The 14,841-nt window shown below is 32.3% G+C and overlaps 1 protein-coding gene across 2 annotated transcripts in view; it reads left to right on the top strand.

Moving 5' to 3' along the window:
- The window catches only part of gny (garnysstan), a 129,143-nt gene extending 115,003 nt beyond the window's left edge, over nucleotides 1–14,140 (top strand). Inside the window, exon 4 of one of the 2 annotated variants that reach the window (XM_065501678.1) lies at nucleotides 13,585–14,140. In XM_065501678.1, the coding sequence (XP_065357750.1) occupies nucleotides 13,585–14,049 (465 nt within the window). In that variant the 3' untranslated portion in view covers nucleotides 14,050–14,140. The remainder of the gene's footprint in view (nucleotides 1–13,584) is intronic. The other variant, XM_065501679.1, reaches the window with a different exon arrangement.
- The last annotated feature ends 701 nt before the right edge of the window (nucleotides 14,141–14,841 follow it).

Raw genomic sequence — 14,841 nt, 5'->3', positions numbered from 1 at the left:
ATAGTAGTGATGAAAATGATGCTTTTATATTAGATTAATTGTAGTATTTTATGTATGTATTTTTAATTTTTTATATTACTTTTAATTCTTAGAATCACATATAATTAGTGTTTATAAACCGTATAACCGGTTAACCGTAAAACCGGGTTTTCTTCAAAATCTCGGTTTTTGCGAACCGGTTAATATAAAATGTTGATTTTCGGTTAACCGGTTTTTAAAATTTGGAACTAAAATCAATAAATCTCATGTTTTGGTGCATTTTTTATATTCATTTTTATTTTATTAATCATTTCGTTAGCTTAGTAAACAAAGTTCCTTTTCAGAAATAAACAGTCTAAAATCCATGATTTGAAATATTTTTGAAACCTGATAATGAAGTTTTATTAATTATTTGGTAAGATTTATAATGACAAATAATCACAGTTAAGAAGAAGTGCGTTTGCATCTTATATGTCCTCTTTGGGACTTGGAACATCTTCTCTTTGATATCAGAAAGTCGAGTCGAAATTTTTAAAATGATTAAATATTTAATTAAAAAGATTGTGATTTACATATTTTGGTTGAAATTTAATGAAGAAACCAATAATTAAAACAAGTATTATATATTTAGTAACATATTTATACTCAATTCCATTTAAATGAGATAATAATTTTGAAATTTTTACAAAATAAAATGGACTTAGCACTTTTGCATATTTATAGTTATATAATATTAACATTCCCGACTACTAAAAACCAAAAATTGTAAAGCTGTGTATACTTTATTAGACATTTTATGTTTTCTTCACATATATGTCGGTTAACCGGTTTAACCGGTTTTTTCGAAGTCGGTTAACCGAAAAACCGGATTTTTAAAAATTCGGTTTTTTATAAACACTACATATAATGTAATTTAATGTATTTTAAATGACTGATAAAAAATTAGAAAAATTAAAAAAAATCCATTTTTTTATTTCAGCATTTTTCACTTTATTTTGTTCGGTGGGTTATAATATTTTTCCATATTTGAAATCTAGAGAAAATTACCTTTTCAATAATACCAATAACTTACATCAAAACCCAGTGGTTGATTTATCGCCCCTTTTAATATATCTTTGCCCCTATGTGGAGTGTGGAAATTTTCCCTTCAATGTTTTATGATGTTTATATAACATTGTTATATATTTAGGCCTATAAAACTACTAGAATATTCCGAAGCTACTGGTTTACTGAACCAGATATGGTTGTGCCATGTATAGCTTCTGATATGTATCTTTCACGGTTTGAGGAACTAAGAAAAAATTTACATTTCTGTAACAATAGTCTCAATTATTAACTTCTCTTAAATTAAGACAAGTTTTAGTATGCCTTACCATCAACATCCATAACAAAAAAGGGTAATGGAAAAAAAACTTCACGTAAACGATGTCTTCAATGAGACTGCAATATACAATGTTCATTTATTACGTTTTATTATGTTTTATTACGTGGGTTGCTCGCAATTTAGCGAGTTCACTCGGAGTCCGTGTGGCCCATTGTGGTACCCTTAGAAATACTATACCCTTATGCTGAAATTTCGTACATAAAGTGAGAATAGTTTCCCTCCCTTATTTCGTTGACCATGTGATTCCTGTGATCCCCGTGGGAACCAACCGGTACTTCCAGTAAATCTGATCATATTTACTAGTGACACATCTCTGAGACAGTCCAGGTCATGGGAAAGAGCTCTACGAAGATGTAGTAGTCTATGCTCTTGTAAGGCTGGGCATTCACATAGAAGGTGCTGTACCGATTCCTCCTCCTCTTCATCTAAACAACTTCTACAACAGCTATAACGTGGGTAGCCCATACGTTCCGACATATGTCCAATCATACAGTACCCGTAAGAAGCCTAATCGAATTCCTGCTAAGAGACAAAAGAGTCCTAGTTCTATCCTCTGTCAGATTGGGCCAGAGCATTCTGGATATTCTACAAGTGATGATATTTGACTACCTGAGTTCCGTTTCCCTCAAAGCCCATTCATCTATCAATTTCGATACTGTCACCAGGGGAGTGCGAATATCCCTTTGCGCTAGAGATACTTCCAGGGACGAACCGTTGCACACTGGTCGATCCCATAGGCCAAAAATAAAAAAACAAAGTGAAAAATTTGACACCAAATGTGTCATCACTATTTCTTATAAAAACAAGGTTTTAAAATTTATAGTTGTCTTTGTTTTATTCCAACTATACTCTTCGGGAATAGCTTCAAAAGTGAGAGCATGCTGACAGTTGGTTTTTGCAGAGTGAAAAAGTGGAAAATTAAGCGCAACTTTAAATTAATTAAAACCATATAAAAAAATGTTTTTTTGAAATAAATCAAAATGAATATTGAATTGGAAGGTATTAACTTAATTTTAAGATAATTACAATGTGTTTAGCTTCTTGTGTATTTTTTATAAAATTAATATTTGCCCTGATGTCTCCAATGGGATTTTTTCTGGTTTATTAGTTAATATTCCAAGATTCTAAAATTGGATATTTCGGCTGCATCCTTTTGCATCTCTTTGATTTATGTCCCATACACCAAAGCGGCCTCGTTGTTTTCGATGTTCAACTTTGAATTTTTGTGAGGTGTTTTGTTAGTTTATGTTCGCGTTGCTTTGTTATTGTTATGCATGTAAAGAATTGTGTTTGTTTTTTTCTTTTCCATGGACTTTTAATATTTTTACTTTATGAATTTGGTCCTTATTATAAATTGTTTTTGCAATAGTCACATCTTATAATTGCAAACTTTCGCGCTCACATATTTTTGATATTTGGTGCTTAAAATGCTGAAAAAGCTCGAAAAGTGAATGATATCGTGAAAAACTGTATTAAAAATGAGGGCTACACATTTGAAGAAAGTAATTTAGAAACACGCTTAAATTATAATTGCAAAAAAATTTAAAAATTTTGGCAAAAATGCAATCTTATAAAAACAAAAGTTCAAAATACATATTCTGATTGGCTTGCCTAAAAGGAGTCGATTTTATTAAACTCACATGAGCGGGCGGACCACACCCAGATTTAGTTTGCAATTTTTTTAGTAAGAATTTTTATTGATTTTTAATTTTTTATCAATTTTAAAAAGTTTATAGTTTCACTTATATGGGGAGTGGGTGTGACAGTTGTACAATTACGCCCATTTTTTAAAAAAAAATTGTGTAATATCCTTATTATATATTGTACCAAAAATTATAAATGTACTATTATTTATTACCGAGATATGGAATTTTGATTAACTAGAATGTCATAACCTCGCACTGAGCGTTGTGGTGAATTTGGATGATAAGGTATGGAAGGGGGTGGGTATGAGTCACCAACCACTCCCATTTAATCATTAAACAGTTCTGACATATTTATAAAGCCGTGACCGAAATTACAAGTTCATACCTACACTGGAAGTATTTTTGGCCGCCGACTCCATACAGCACCGACCACTGTGCGTTGGTTGCGCACTCATCAGATACTTCATTTTCCTCGATGCCCTCGAAACCCAAATCAACTCGACGTGATGTTGTGTCAGTTGTGCCAGTGATTTCATACAATTGAGAAGACATTTCGACCTGATCACGTTGGAGTTAAGAGCCTTGATTGATGCATGGCTGTCCAAGTAGATATGTATGGTCGTATTTTCGAGATTGAGTTCCCGGATTCTTCTCGCGGCTGTATCGATGGCATAAATCTCTGCCTGGAAAACCGTGCAGGTATCGGGAAATCGAATAGACATCAAAAGGTCCAGCTCATCTGAGAAGATTCCCGAGCCCGTGCCTCTTTCTGTCTTTGAACCATTAGTATAGATTGAGATCACGTCATCCCTTAGGACAGAGTTCGCGGTCCAATCATCCCTTGTCGGTATTCTGATCTTAAACGTTCTGTCAAAATTCGGTGTAGGTATTATGTAGTCCGTTTCCCGCCCTATGATTGGCCTGCCTATCTTTTTTAGGATGGTGCCATGACCAATACGATCATGCTTCAGTCCGCTCGACTGTTTAAGTCGTAGAGCAGACCTAGCAGAAATGCATTTGATATATATATCAAGGGGAGTTATATTTAGCATCGTCTCTAGACTGGCCTGAGTGGTGGAATTCATAGAGCCAGTAATTGCAAGACATGCTAATCTTTGCACCTTGTGAGTCTTAGTGTCTACCAATCTCCACCAAACAAGAGCCCTATAGGTCTTATGACCGCTGTGTACATCCAGTGTATAATGTATGGTTTAAGACCCGATCTCTTCCCAAAGGTTTTCTTGCATATATAGAAGGCACATAAAGCCTTCTTCATTCGACTCTCTACATTACGTTTCCACGAGAGCTTAGAGTCCAAAATTACGCCAAGATATTTGGCTTCGCTTGAAAACTTCAGAAAAGTACCATCCAGTCGTGGAGGTCTGAATTCTGGAGTTTTATATCTCCTGGTGAAAAGAACCAGTTCGGTCTTGGCAGGGTTAACACCTAGACCGTTTTCTTTGGGCCATGATAGCAGAACGCTGAGAGCTGATTCCATGAGTTCACTTATTGTGGGAAGAAACTTCCCTTGAATAAGAAGCACAACGTCGTCAGCATATGCGACTACTTTGGTACCTAACCTGCTGAGACTGAAAAGGATTTTATTTACGACAAGATTCCACAGAAGTGGTGAGATGACACCACCTGTCACAACTTTCCTTGTCCTACCAATGCCCATATTAGAGTTAATGGCCCTGCTCCTAAGCATATTTTCTGTCCAATTTCTTATCCGCTGATCAACACCTAAGTCACCCAAAGCATCAACTATTGCGGATATGTTCACATTATTAAACGCACACTCTATATCCAAGAAAGATGCCATAACATCCTCCTTTTTGTCAAGTGTCCCCTCTATAGTTCCGACAACGTCATGCAAGGCAGTCTCCACCGACCTCCCTTTAAGGTATGCGTGCTGTGCCCTACAGAAATTATCAGGGGAGAGGATGTTCCTGACATGGATATCGACCAATCTTTCCAGTGTTTTCAATAAAAACGATGACAGACTGATCGGTCTATAGTCCTTGGCGGTACTGTGGTTTACCTTTCCCGCTTTGGGGATAAATACCACTGTAACCTATCTCCATTCTTTAGGAATATATCCTGTTTCCAGGCTGTACATAAATATCATTATAAGCCATGGCATGATGGTTAAAATCGATTTTTGGAGTAACGCTGGGAATATGCCATCTGGCCCCGATTTATAGGGCTTAAAAGATGACACCGCCCACGAAATTTTCTCCACGCTAACAATGGAGCAAACTAATTCACTTATGTGGATTTGAGAAGCTGCAAGGTGCTCCGAAGTGGAGCCCTCATTTTCATCATCCCTGCAACCCGGAAAGTGTGTCTCCATAAGCAGTTCCAAAGTTTCGGTACTACTTTCAGTAAAGTTACCATCCGGCTTCATCAGGAATCCAGGCGTACCAGGATCTTTGGATAGTACCTTTAATTTAATCATTAAAATAAGCAGTAAAATCTGTTTGTCTAATTAAAATCAATGTTTTATTTCAGTTTGAAAATGTATATTTTACCTCCTGATAATAATTTCTCAGTTCAGAGATAGTCGACCCTTAATTCATATTGGGACACATTTGTCCCAAGAGATTTTCAGTAATCTACTTATATTTTTTACGTTTTCTTTTTATATATGTTTAAAATAGCTCTTAATACTTCACAAAGTGCACTCAGATTCTCAAAAACTTTTGCATACAAGTTTTGTGCGTGAAAGGGTTAAAACGTATAATAACTATTTAATTCTGGTATTAAGTATACGTCACCGGGTAAGCACATACTTTTGAGTAGTAATTCTGTAGCATAATTTTGGGATAAATTTAAAAAAAAACAAGTAAGAGTGCTATATTCGGCTATGCCGAATCTTATATACCCTTCACCTTTGTTGTGGATGCATTATTATTTTTTATAATTAGTATATATGTATGTACATTGCCCACTTTCAGCGTACAGCATCCTAAATTTATCAAGAACACAAAAAACAACAACAACGCCAAACGAAACAAAACACCAAAAGAAAAAACAAAAACAAAATACGCAAGGCAATGAAACCAACACACATCCAAACATACGTTTAATTGTATAAAAAACAACAACAACGCCAAAAGAAACAAAATACGCAAAGCATGCACATTCAAACATACGATTTGTTGTTTTTTTGTCAAAAAAACCAACACACAACCAAACTAAACTTTAGTTGTATAAAAAACAACAACAACGCCAAAAGAAACAAAACACAAAAAAAACAAAATACACAAAGCTTGCACATCCAAGCATACGTTTTGTTGTTTTTTTGTCAAAGCATGCAATACATTGTGTTCTTTGATGAAATTTTCAGAGGTTGTCTCGGATTTTTGCTCATATCTCCGTTATTTATGGACGGATTTTGCTGATTTTAAATAGCAAAATTCTCGAAAGTATGTCTGACAGAATTGTTGAAGATTTGGATCCCGGAGATATCTGGGGCCTTCAGAAAATTGATTTCAACAGACAGACAGACAGACGGACATGGCTTAATCGACTCCGCTATCTATAAGGATCCAGAATATATATACTTTATAGGGTCGGAAATGAAAAATGTAGAAATTACAAACGGAATGACAAACTTATATATACCCTTCTCACGAAGCTGAAGGGTATAACTAGGCGTATATATGAGTAGGTGAGATGCAAAACTCGTTCGTTACAAAAATTAAAAAAAATGAGATAACTCTTGATTCTAGCAGTCCTTCTCTATGTTGCAGTTTATTTAATTTTTTCAACTGTATAGTTTTAGTCAATAATGGAGTAACATCTAAGAATTTAAAACATTCGACTAATTTGGTCCATTTAATCAGCCGCTACATGTTTTTCGTGTTTTTCCAAAATTCGGTTTATGTGTAACAAACGGGTTTTGCATTTCACCTACTCATATGTTGTAATCACACTGTGATTGAAACTGGACGTGTTTTATTTTTACTCCGAGTTAATTCGTTATTTTAATGTTTCTATCGGAAAATAAATATAAATATCAACTGTTTATTATTTACGCGAAAGGACGGTTTTATTTTAATAATGTTATTAAATAAAAAAAATCAAAACAAGAACTAAAAGACAAATAAGTAAAAAAAATTCTTTATTTTTTTTGAACCTTTTTTGTGCATTAAATACAGTGTTGCCACTTCATGTGTAATTACACATATTGTGTGTAATTTTAACTTGGATGTGTAGCCCATGTGTAATTGAGTGAATGTATTATTCATGTGTAATTTTAAATTCCAATTATATCCAAAATATATTGTCAATGTATGTCTTTTATCTACATTTTGGATTTTAATTGAATGAATGAATTTTGGATTGTTCAGATTTTAAAACCGACTGAAATAAATATGTACTTTATATGAGGGAAAGTAGCTACATATATCCTCTATTTTAGTTGATAAATAAAAAATCCAGTATCTCTAAATGTATTCATATTTATTATATTGTACTCGTTTGTTACTCAGTATAATGGAATTATTGTATGAGGATATGACTCAAGTTTTAACAAAATTAACATTAAGGTTTGCAGAAAAATATGATAAGTAATTTGGAGATTGCTATGTTTGGTTTTCCAAGTGTACATTTCGCCGTTAGTGATAGTTTTGTTTGCGTAATATTGGTAATAGAAACTAAATTTTAGTTTATATTAAAGACTTTTAATTCCAACATGAAAAAATATAAAACAACAAATATTATTCAATAACTTATACATTTTTACAAGTTATTACAAATTTTTATTGGAAAAAACTTAATTTTCAATTATAATTTTAAATTGTTTATAGAATAAGGGTAAAGGTATTTACAGATAACGGTATAAACTATTATATCGGTAACGGTAATTGCAGTTATAGTAAAAGTGCTATATTCGGCTATGCCGAATCTTATATACCCTTCACCTTTGTTGTGGATGCATTACTATTTTTTATAATAATTAGTATATATGTATGTATATTGCCCACTTTCAGTACAGCATCCTAAATATATCAAGAACACTTTTAAAAATTGTAGAAGTCACAAACGAAACAAAACAAAAAAAAAAAACAAAAACAAAATACGCAAAGCAATGAAACCAACACACATCCAAACATACGTATTGTTGCTTTTTTGTCAAAACAAAAACAAAACACGCAAAGCAATGAAGCCAACACACATGTCTTTTTTTGATGAAATTTTCAGAGGTTGTCTCAGATTTTTGCTCATATCTCCTTTATTTATGGACGGATTTTAAATAGCAAACTTCTCGAAAGCATGTCTGACAGAATTATTCAAGATTTGGATCCCGAATATATCTGGGGTCTTCACAAAATTGATTTCAACAGACAGACGGACATGGCTTAATCGACTCCGCTATCTACAAGGATTCAGAATATTCAGGAAGGTGAAGGGTATAAAAACAAGAACGTAGGAATTTGTGTGAGAAAAATTTATTTACAAATTGTTACTAGTTATTTTTTATACCCGTAAGAACTGTTTTATTTATGCTATTGTCTGTCTGGTTTCTGGTGTGTGTTTTAAATAACAAACAATAAAATTGACTTACGATTTACTATTTTGGAAGCTTTATTTCAAATTTATAACCACAAATTTTAAAAATATAAACGTTACAAGATTTTACTGGGAAGGAAAATGATCAGAGCTATAATTTTTAAACAAATAGTAAAAAATATTTATCTTTGAAACGGAAAACAAAACTGATTTCAAAGCACTTAAATTAGGAATAAATTCAAATTCGAAAGCAAACGGAGTGCTATTTTTTAAATATTGTTAAATTTTAATAGAAATGTAACAATTTCCAATGGAACAATCTCCGAATGAACATTGATTAATATTTGCTAAAAGCGTATTTGGAATTGATATATTTGACCGATCTCAAGAATTCATTAAATTAGAAAAGTTCACTAAAAAACAGAGACCTTGCTTTAATATCCTTCATATATCCAATTCCTGGATAAATTAAAATCACCGCAAGTGAAAATTGTCCATTAACAATAAAGTGATCGTATTTGGTCCAAACATCCCAGAGTCCACTATGACAAACCTTCTATATTTATGACAATTTTAGACCATTTCTCCTATTGAAATCACGAACATTTATTTACTTGTGTAATTTTTTCTCGTATGTGTAATTTAGGTATGAGACATGTGTAGTTTATAATTTTCTTGGTGGCAACACTGATTAAATATTAGATAAAGATTAAGAGTGTTAACTAAAGTAATTACAACTACTCTTTAATGAGTCTCTTTAACGAAATCAGTGAGCGAAGGTTAAGTGTAAACGGCAGAAATGCATACGTTACAGTTAATGCAGATGAAAAAAATATAAACAAAACAAACAGAAGAATAGATGACATCTTCTTTTTAACCGCCAAGCCTTTTAACCGTGCTCGTTCTTGTTCCCCCACATTGCCAACAACTAATGATTGTCAAACGAAAGAAAACACAACAGCTGTTAGTCTGGAGATACCAGAAAATAAAAATCTATTAGTTATGCCTGAAAGTATGCTAGATATATCAGCTTCAGATGCGAAATCCACCACACTGATTACAAATAAAATTAACCCATTAAGCGGCGCTATACCCAAGATTTGTCAACCATTAAATAAAGATAATAAATCCCAAATGGAATGGACCGGTATATTACAATATTAAAACGGGCACGAAGTCCCAAGTCTTCGAAAGCGGCACCCTTGGCTAAATTATATAAGAATAGTGAACCTGACAGACTAAACAATGAAAATCGTTTTTCTATTCTGGAATGTGAAAAAGATGAATCAGTAAATAAAATCAACTCTACAAAACCACCCCCCATTTACTTGAGAGAAAATAATTCGAATTCAATGGTTCAGAGCCTGATATCATTAATAGGAGAGAATTCTTTCTACGTTATCCCAATCAAGAAAGGCACGATTCATGAAACTAAAATACAGGTCAATAGTGAAAACGAGTATAGAAAGGTTGTGACTGATTTTGAAACTCAAAAGAAAAGTTTTTACACTTATCAGCTGAAAGGAAGCAAGGGTCTACAAGTTGTAATAAAGGGTATTGGCTGTAATGTTGAACCACTCGAAATAAAACAAAGCTTAGAAGATAAAGGTTTTAAGACAAAAAATGTGATAAACATTAGAAATCGCGAAAAAAAACCCCAACCACTCTTCCGTGTTGAACTTTAACCCGGTGTCATAAATCTGAAAAAAAAATGAAACACATCCCATATATAACCTGAAGTATTTATTGCATCGTAAAATTACGGTAGAAGAACCACATAAACGATTTGGTCCCGTCCAATGTATGAACTGCCAAGAATATGGACATACCAAGGCATATTGCAAATTGCCACCCGTATGTGTTATTTGTGGAGAGTTTCATAACACATCCCAATGTAACAAATCCAAGGATGATCCTAAAATGAAAAATGCAGTAATTGCGGAGGTAACCACACAGCAAACTACAGAGGTTGTCCTGTCTACTCAATTGTTAAAAAATCACAAAGCCATACACCGAAGATTTTCCCCGCTCAGCCATTAAATAACAATGCAACAGACATATGACAACAAAGAAACATATGCAACCACAAAACCAAAATATGAACCCAGAGGTAAGAGAGCAAACGCCAATTTTCAATTTTACCCGACTAGAATCTACAATAGAAACTCTTGTGCAATCGGTAAATAACTTTACAAACTCAATGAGTCACATGATGCAAGAAATGCTTAAGATGCAATCAATGTTATTGCAGGCTGTGCTTAACAGACCATGGACTGCCTAAGAATATGTTTTTGGAATGCAAACGGCATACGCCAACACAAAAACGAACTCGAACATTTTTTAAGAAACCAACAAATTGATGTAATGCTGGTTTCTGAAACTCATTTGTCGCCCAGAAGTTCATTTCGAATAAATGGATATGTAATATATGACACCAAAGATCCCAGAGGTAGTGCATGCGGAGGCAACGAAGCAATTGAGTTGCCACCTGTTGTACCCCATTTTGGAGCAGCCGTACGCCTACGTTTTGAGATTCGAGAGATCGAAAATGCTATTGTTGATTGAAACCCCAAGATAGCGCCTGGTATGGACAAGATCAGCAACAAGATGCTTATGAAGCTACCCCGGATAGCAATAAAAATAATTCTTTTTATTTTTAATGCTATATTACGACTTGAATATTATCCTCCAGAATGGAAGGTTTCACTGGTTACCATGATACCCAAGCCGGGAAAAGATCACATAAAAGTAGAATCATACAGACCCATCAGCCTATTGTCTAATATATCAAAGCTATTTGAGAAGATACTTAAGAACAAGTTGTACCCGATGTTAACGGAAAACAATTGTATTCCGAATCATCAATTTGGATTTAGAAGAAAACACAATACTATCGAACAAACCCATAGACTTGTAAATATGATGAGAAAAGCGTTTGAAGAAAAGAAATACTGTTCAAGCGTTTGATAATGTATGGCATACTGGATTAATATACAAATTGAGTCAAAATTTTCCCGCAAACACACATAAGCTGTTGGAAAGCTATTTAACTGGTCGAACATTTAAGGTTAAAGAGGGAAACTTTTTAAGTACTGAACAACCCATTGTAGTTGGAGTCCCCCAAGGCAGTATCCTGGGACCTTTTTTATATTTTATATATTCGTCTGATATGCCAACTAACAATCGCACTCATACATCAACTTTTTCTGATGATACTGCTATTCTAAGCATTCATAAAAACCCTCAAGAAGCGTCTCGTTACTTACAAAATCAGATATTTGAATTAGAAAAATGGTTAAAACAATGGAAAATTAAAGTCAACGAGCAAAAATGTACACATATAACATTTACATTGCGTAGAGAATCATGCCCCCTATTAATATCAATAACCAAACAATAATTCAACAATCAGAAGTGAAATACCTCGGAATACATCTCGATCGTCGCCTTACATGGAAAAGTCATATAATTGCAAAGTTGACTCAAATGAAATTGAAATCAATTCAAATTAATTGGCTTATTGGCAGAAACTCTACGCTTAGTTTAGATTGTAAACTTCTACTTTATAACATGATCATAAAACAGATATGGTATTATGGCATATAGCTATGTGACACGGCCTCAGGTCAAATGTAGAAAATATCCAAAGACGCCAAAATAAGTTTCTAAGAATGATCACAGTTGCGCCCTGGTATATAAAAAATGCGAATATACACAAAAATCTAAACGTTCCCCTTGTAAAAACTGAGATCACGAAGAATGCAGAAAAATATTTAGAAAAGCTTGAAATTCACCCCAACCCATTGGCCCGCAACATATTAGTTAACCGTGCCCACACTCGATTAAGAAGGAGGGACACAGCAGACCTAATCTAGAAGGAAGAATGCCAATATAACCAAAACAACCATGAATATTAGATGTAAGATTTGTAGCACTTATTGTTAGTTCATTAAATAATGAAGATACAATAAATAAATGAAAATGAAAAACAAAAAATTAAAAAAATATGTATATGTGTAAAAAATATAAAATGTCCTATAAAGTATACACAGCTTTAAAATTTGTCAGGAATGGTTAAAATTAAATAACTATAAATATACAAAAGTTGTAAGCCCATTTTAAATTGAAAAAAATTAAAAATTATTATCTCAGTCAAATGGAATTGAGTTATATATGTAACTAAATATATAAAACATTTGTTTAATTATTGGTTTATTCATTAAATTTCAACCAAAAAATTTAAATCAAATTTTTAATTAAATATTTCATAATTTTAAAATTTATTATCACCTCGACTTTCTGATAAAAAAATAAAATGTTACAAGTCCCAAAAAGGACCTATAAGATGCAAACGCACTTCTTCGTAGCCGTGATTATTTGTCATTATAAATCATACCAAATAATTAATAAAACTTCATTATCAGATTTCAAAAATATTTCAAATCATGGATTTTAGATCGTTTTTTGACTCTCCTGTAATATTTAGGAAAATGACTTTGTACATTTTAAGAACAAAACACATTAATGAAGTCAAATTTATTGAAAGAAGGTATGTACATCAAATTCAATTTAACGTTTGGTAAAATCATCACTAAGTTTATAACTTCTAGAATTATACGGAATTTAATTTTATAGTTTCATTATGTGCAATTTATTCTGAAAAAGTTTTTCAGTAAACTCATCGTACTCTACTATTTAGAATCATTGTAATTCTTAAAAATATTAATCTAAAGAGGTTTGTATTTTAAATCAGCAGTTTATGTTTCAAATCAGACCAATAATGTGTATACAATGAATATAAAAAATGCACAAAAACATGAGATTTATTAATTTTAGTCCCAAATATTGAAAACCGGTTAACCGAGTGATAAAAACCGGTTAAAACGGTTAACCGAAAATCAACATTTTGAATTAACCGGTTCGCAAAAAACCGAGATTTCGATTAACCGGTTTTTCGGTTAACCGGTTTATAAACACTAGTTTTAGAATATTGCCAAGATTGTGAATAGGGCTATATATATATTTTTTTTTAATTCTTGATTATTATTTTTTTTGCAGGTTCATGAAAAATCTATACTATTGGCGGCAATTCCAATTTGTTTCCTTTTTAAAATGATGCCATTCGCCGTGCTATGTTTTTTGAAAATATCCACTCTCAGCATATTTCCTTTACTAATAAAAGACAACTTACGTATTGTATATTTTTGTATGATTATTGCATATTTTATCATATTTAGGTGTTTAACACAATTAGTTTATAGTAAGGAAAACAAAACTCACAATATCTTGAAAATGTTAATGGATATATTGGATTTTATAATTTTAACAACGTCAATTGCAACTTTATTTATTCCAGCTCCAGATCGTTTTCCTTATTTATGGCCATTTATAATATCCTTTTTTTGTTGCATATTATTTACTTTATTTTTAGTTGCATCAAATCTTCTCCAATGCAATTATTTCTTTAAAACTTTCAAATACTTTAAATATCTTAAAAGAATATCAACAAATTATATATTTTAATTAAACTCATTTATGTACTTTAAATAACTATTTGTTTATAAATAGTTATAAATTATAAAATATATGTTTCATTTAATTAATTAAAAAAATATTTTTTTGTAAACCATTGTTTAATATACTTTCTTTAGCAGCTTCTCTAGGAGAAAATTAAAATAAAGTAGAAATGAAATTTCTCACGACGCACAATGGGTACGATGCACAGTGGTTGCACCCATACGACAAAAATAAAAAAAAAATATATTAACATATTGATCTTGATAGTCGCTAAAACCATTAAATTTTTCTACTTCGGAACTGTTTTGATAATTTCTAACAAACAAACGTGCATAAGCTAGTAGAAGAAAAAACGAAAAAAAGTTTAAGTTCAATTGTGGATTTATATTTTATAAAAGTGTTTAACTCAAATTTTAAAAAAATGGATATAAAAAACTGATGGTATTGGCTTTGTTTTAAATATATTTCATGTCGGTTATTTGTGTTCTGTATTTAAAAAAAAAGCTTTTCGTACGTGTTTTTAGAATTTGTGTGGAAATAATTTAGAGTTTTAAAATGTTTCTCAATCAAATTTAACCACCAAACATTTATATATATGGGGGATTTCATGTCAAGTGAACCAACTTTTGAAATCGATGTCTTCCGATCGGGATGAAATTTGCACCAAGGTTAGTTCTATTGGATAGTAACTCAGACACAATTTTTCAACAACATCGGTCGAGAACTCTCTGAGTTATAGGGGGTAAAATTTTGACAATTTGGTCAAACAGGGGTTTTTTCTTATCCATGTAACTTATT

This window comes from Calliphora vicina, chromosome 2 (assembly GCF_958450345.1).
Source record: "Calliphora vicina chromosome 2, idCalVici1.1, whole genome shotgun sequence".
Lineage (NCBI taxonomy): Eukaryota > Metazoa > Arthropoda > Insecta > Diptera > Calliphoridae > Calliphora > Calliphora vicina.
Note: the sequence above shows the minus strand (reverse complement) of the source record. Positions and strands in the feature narration are given on the sequence as shown.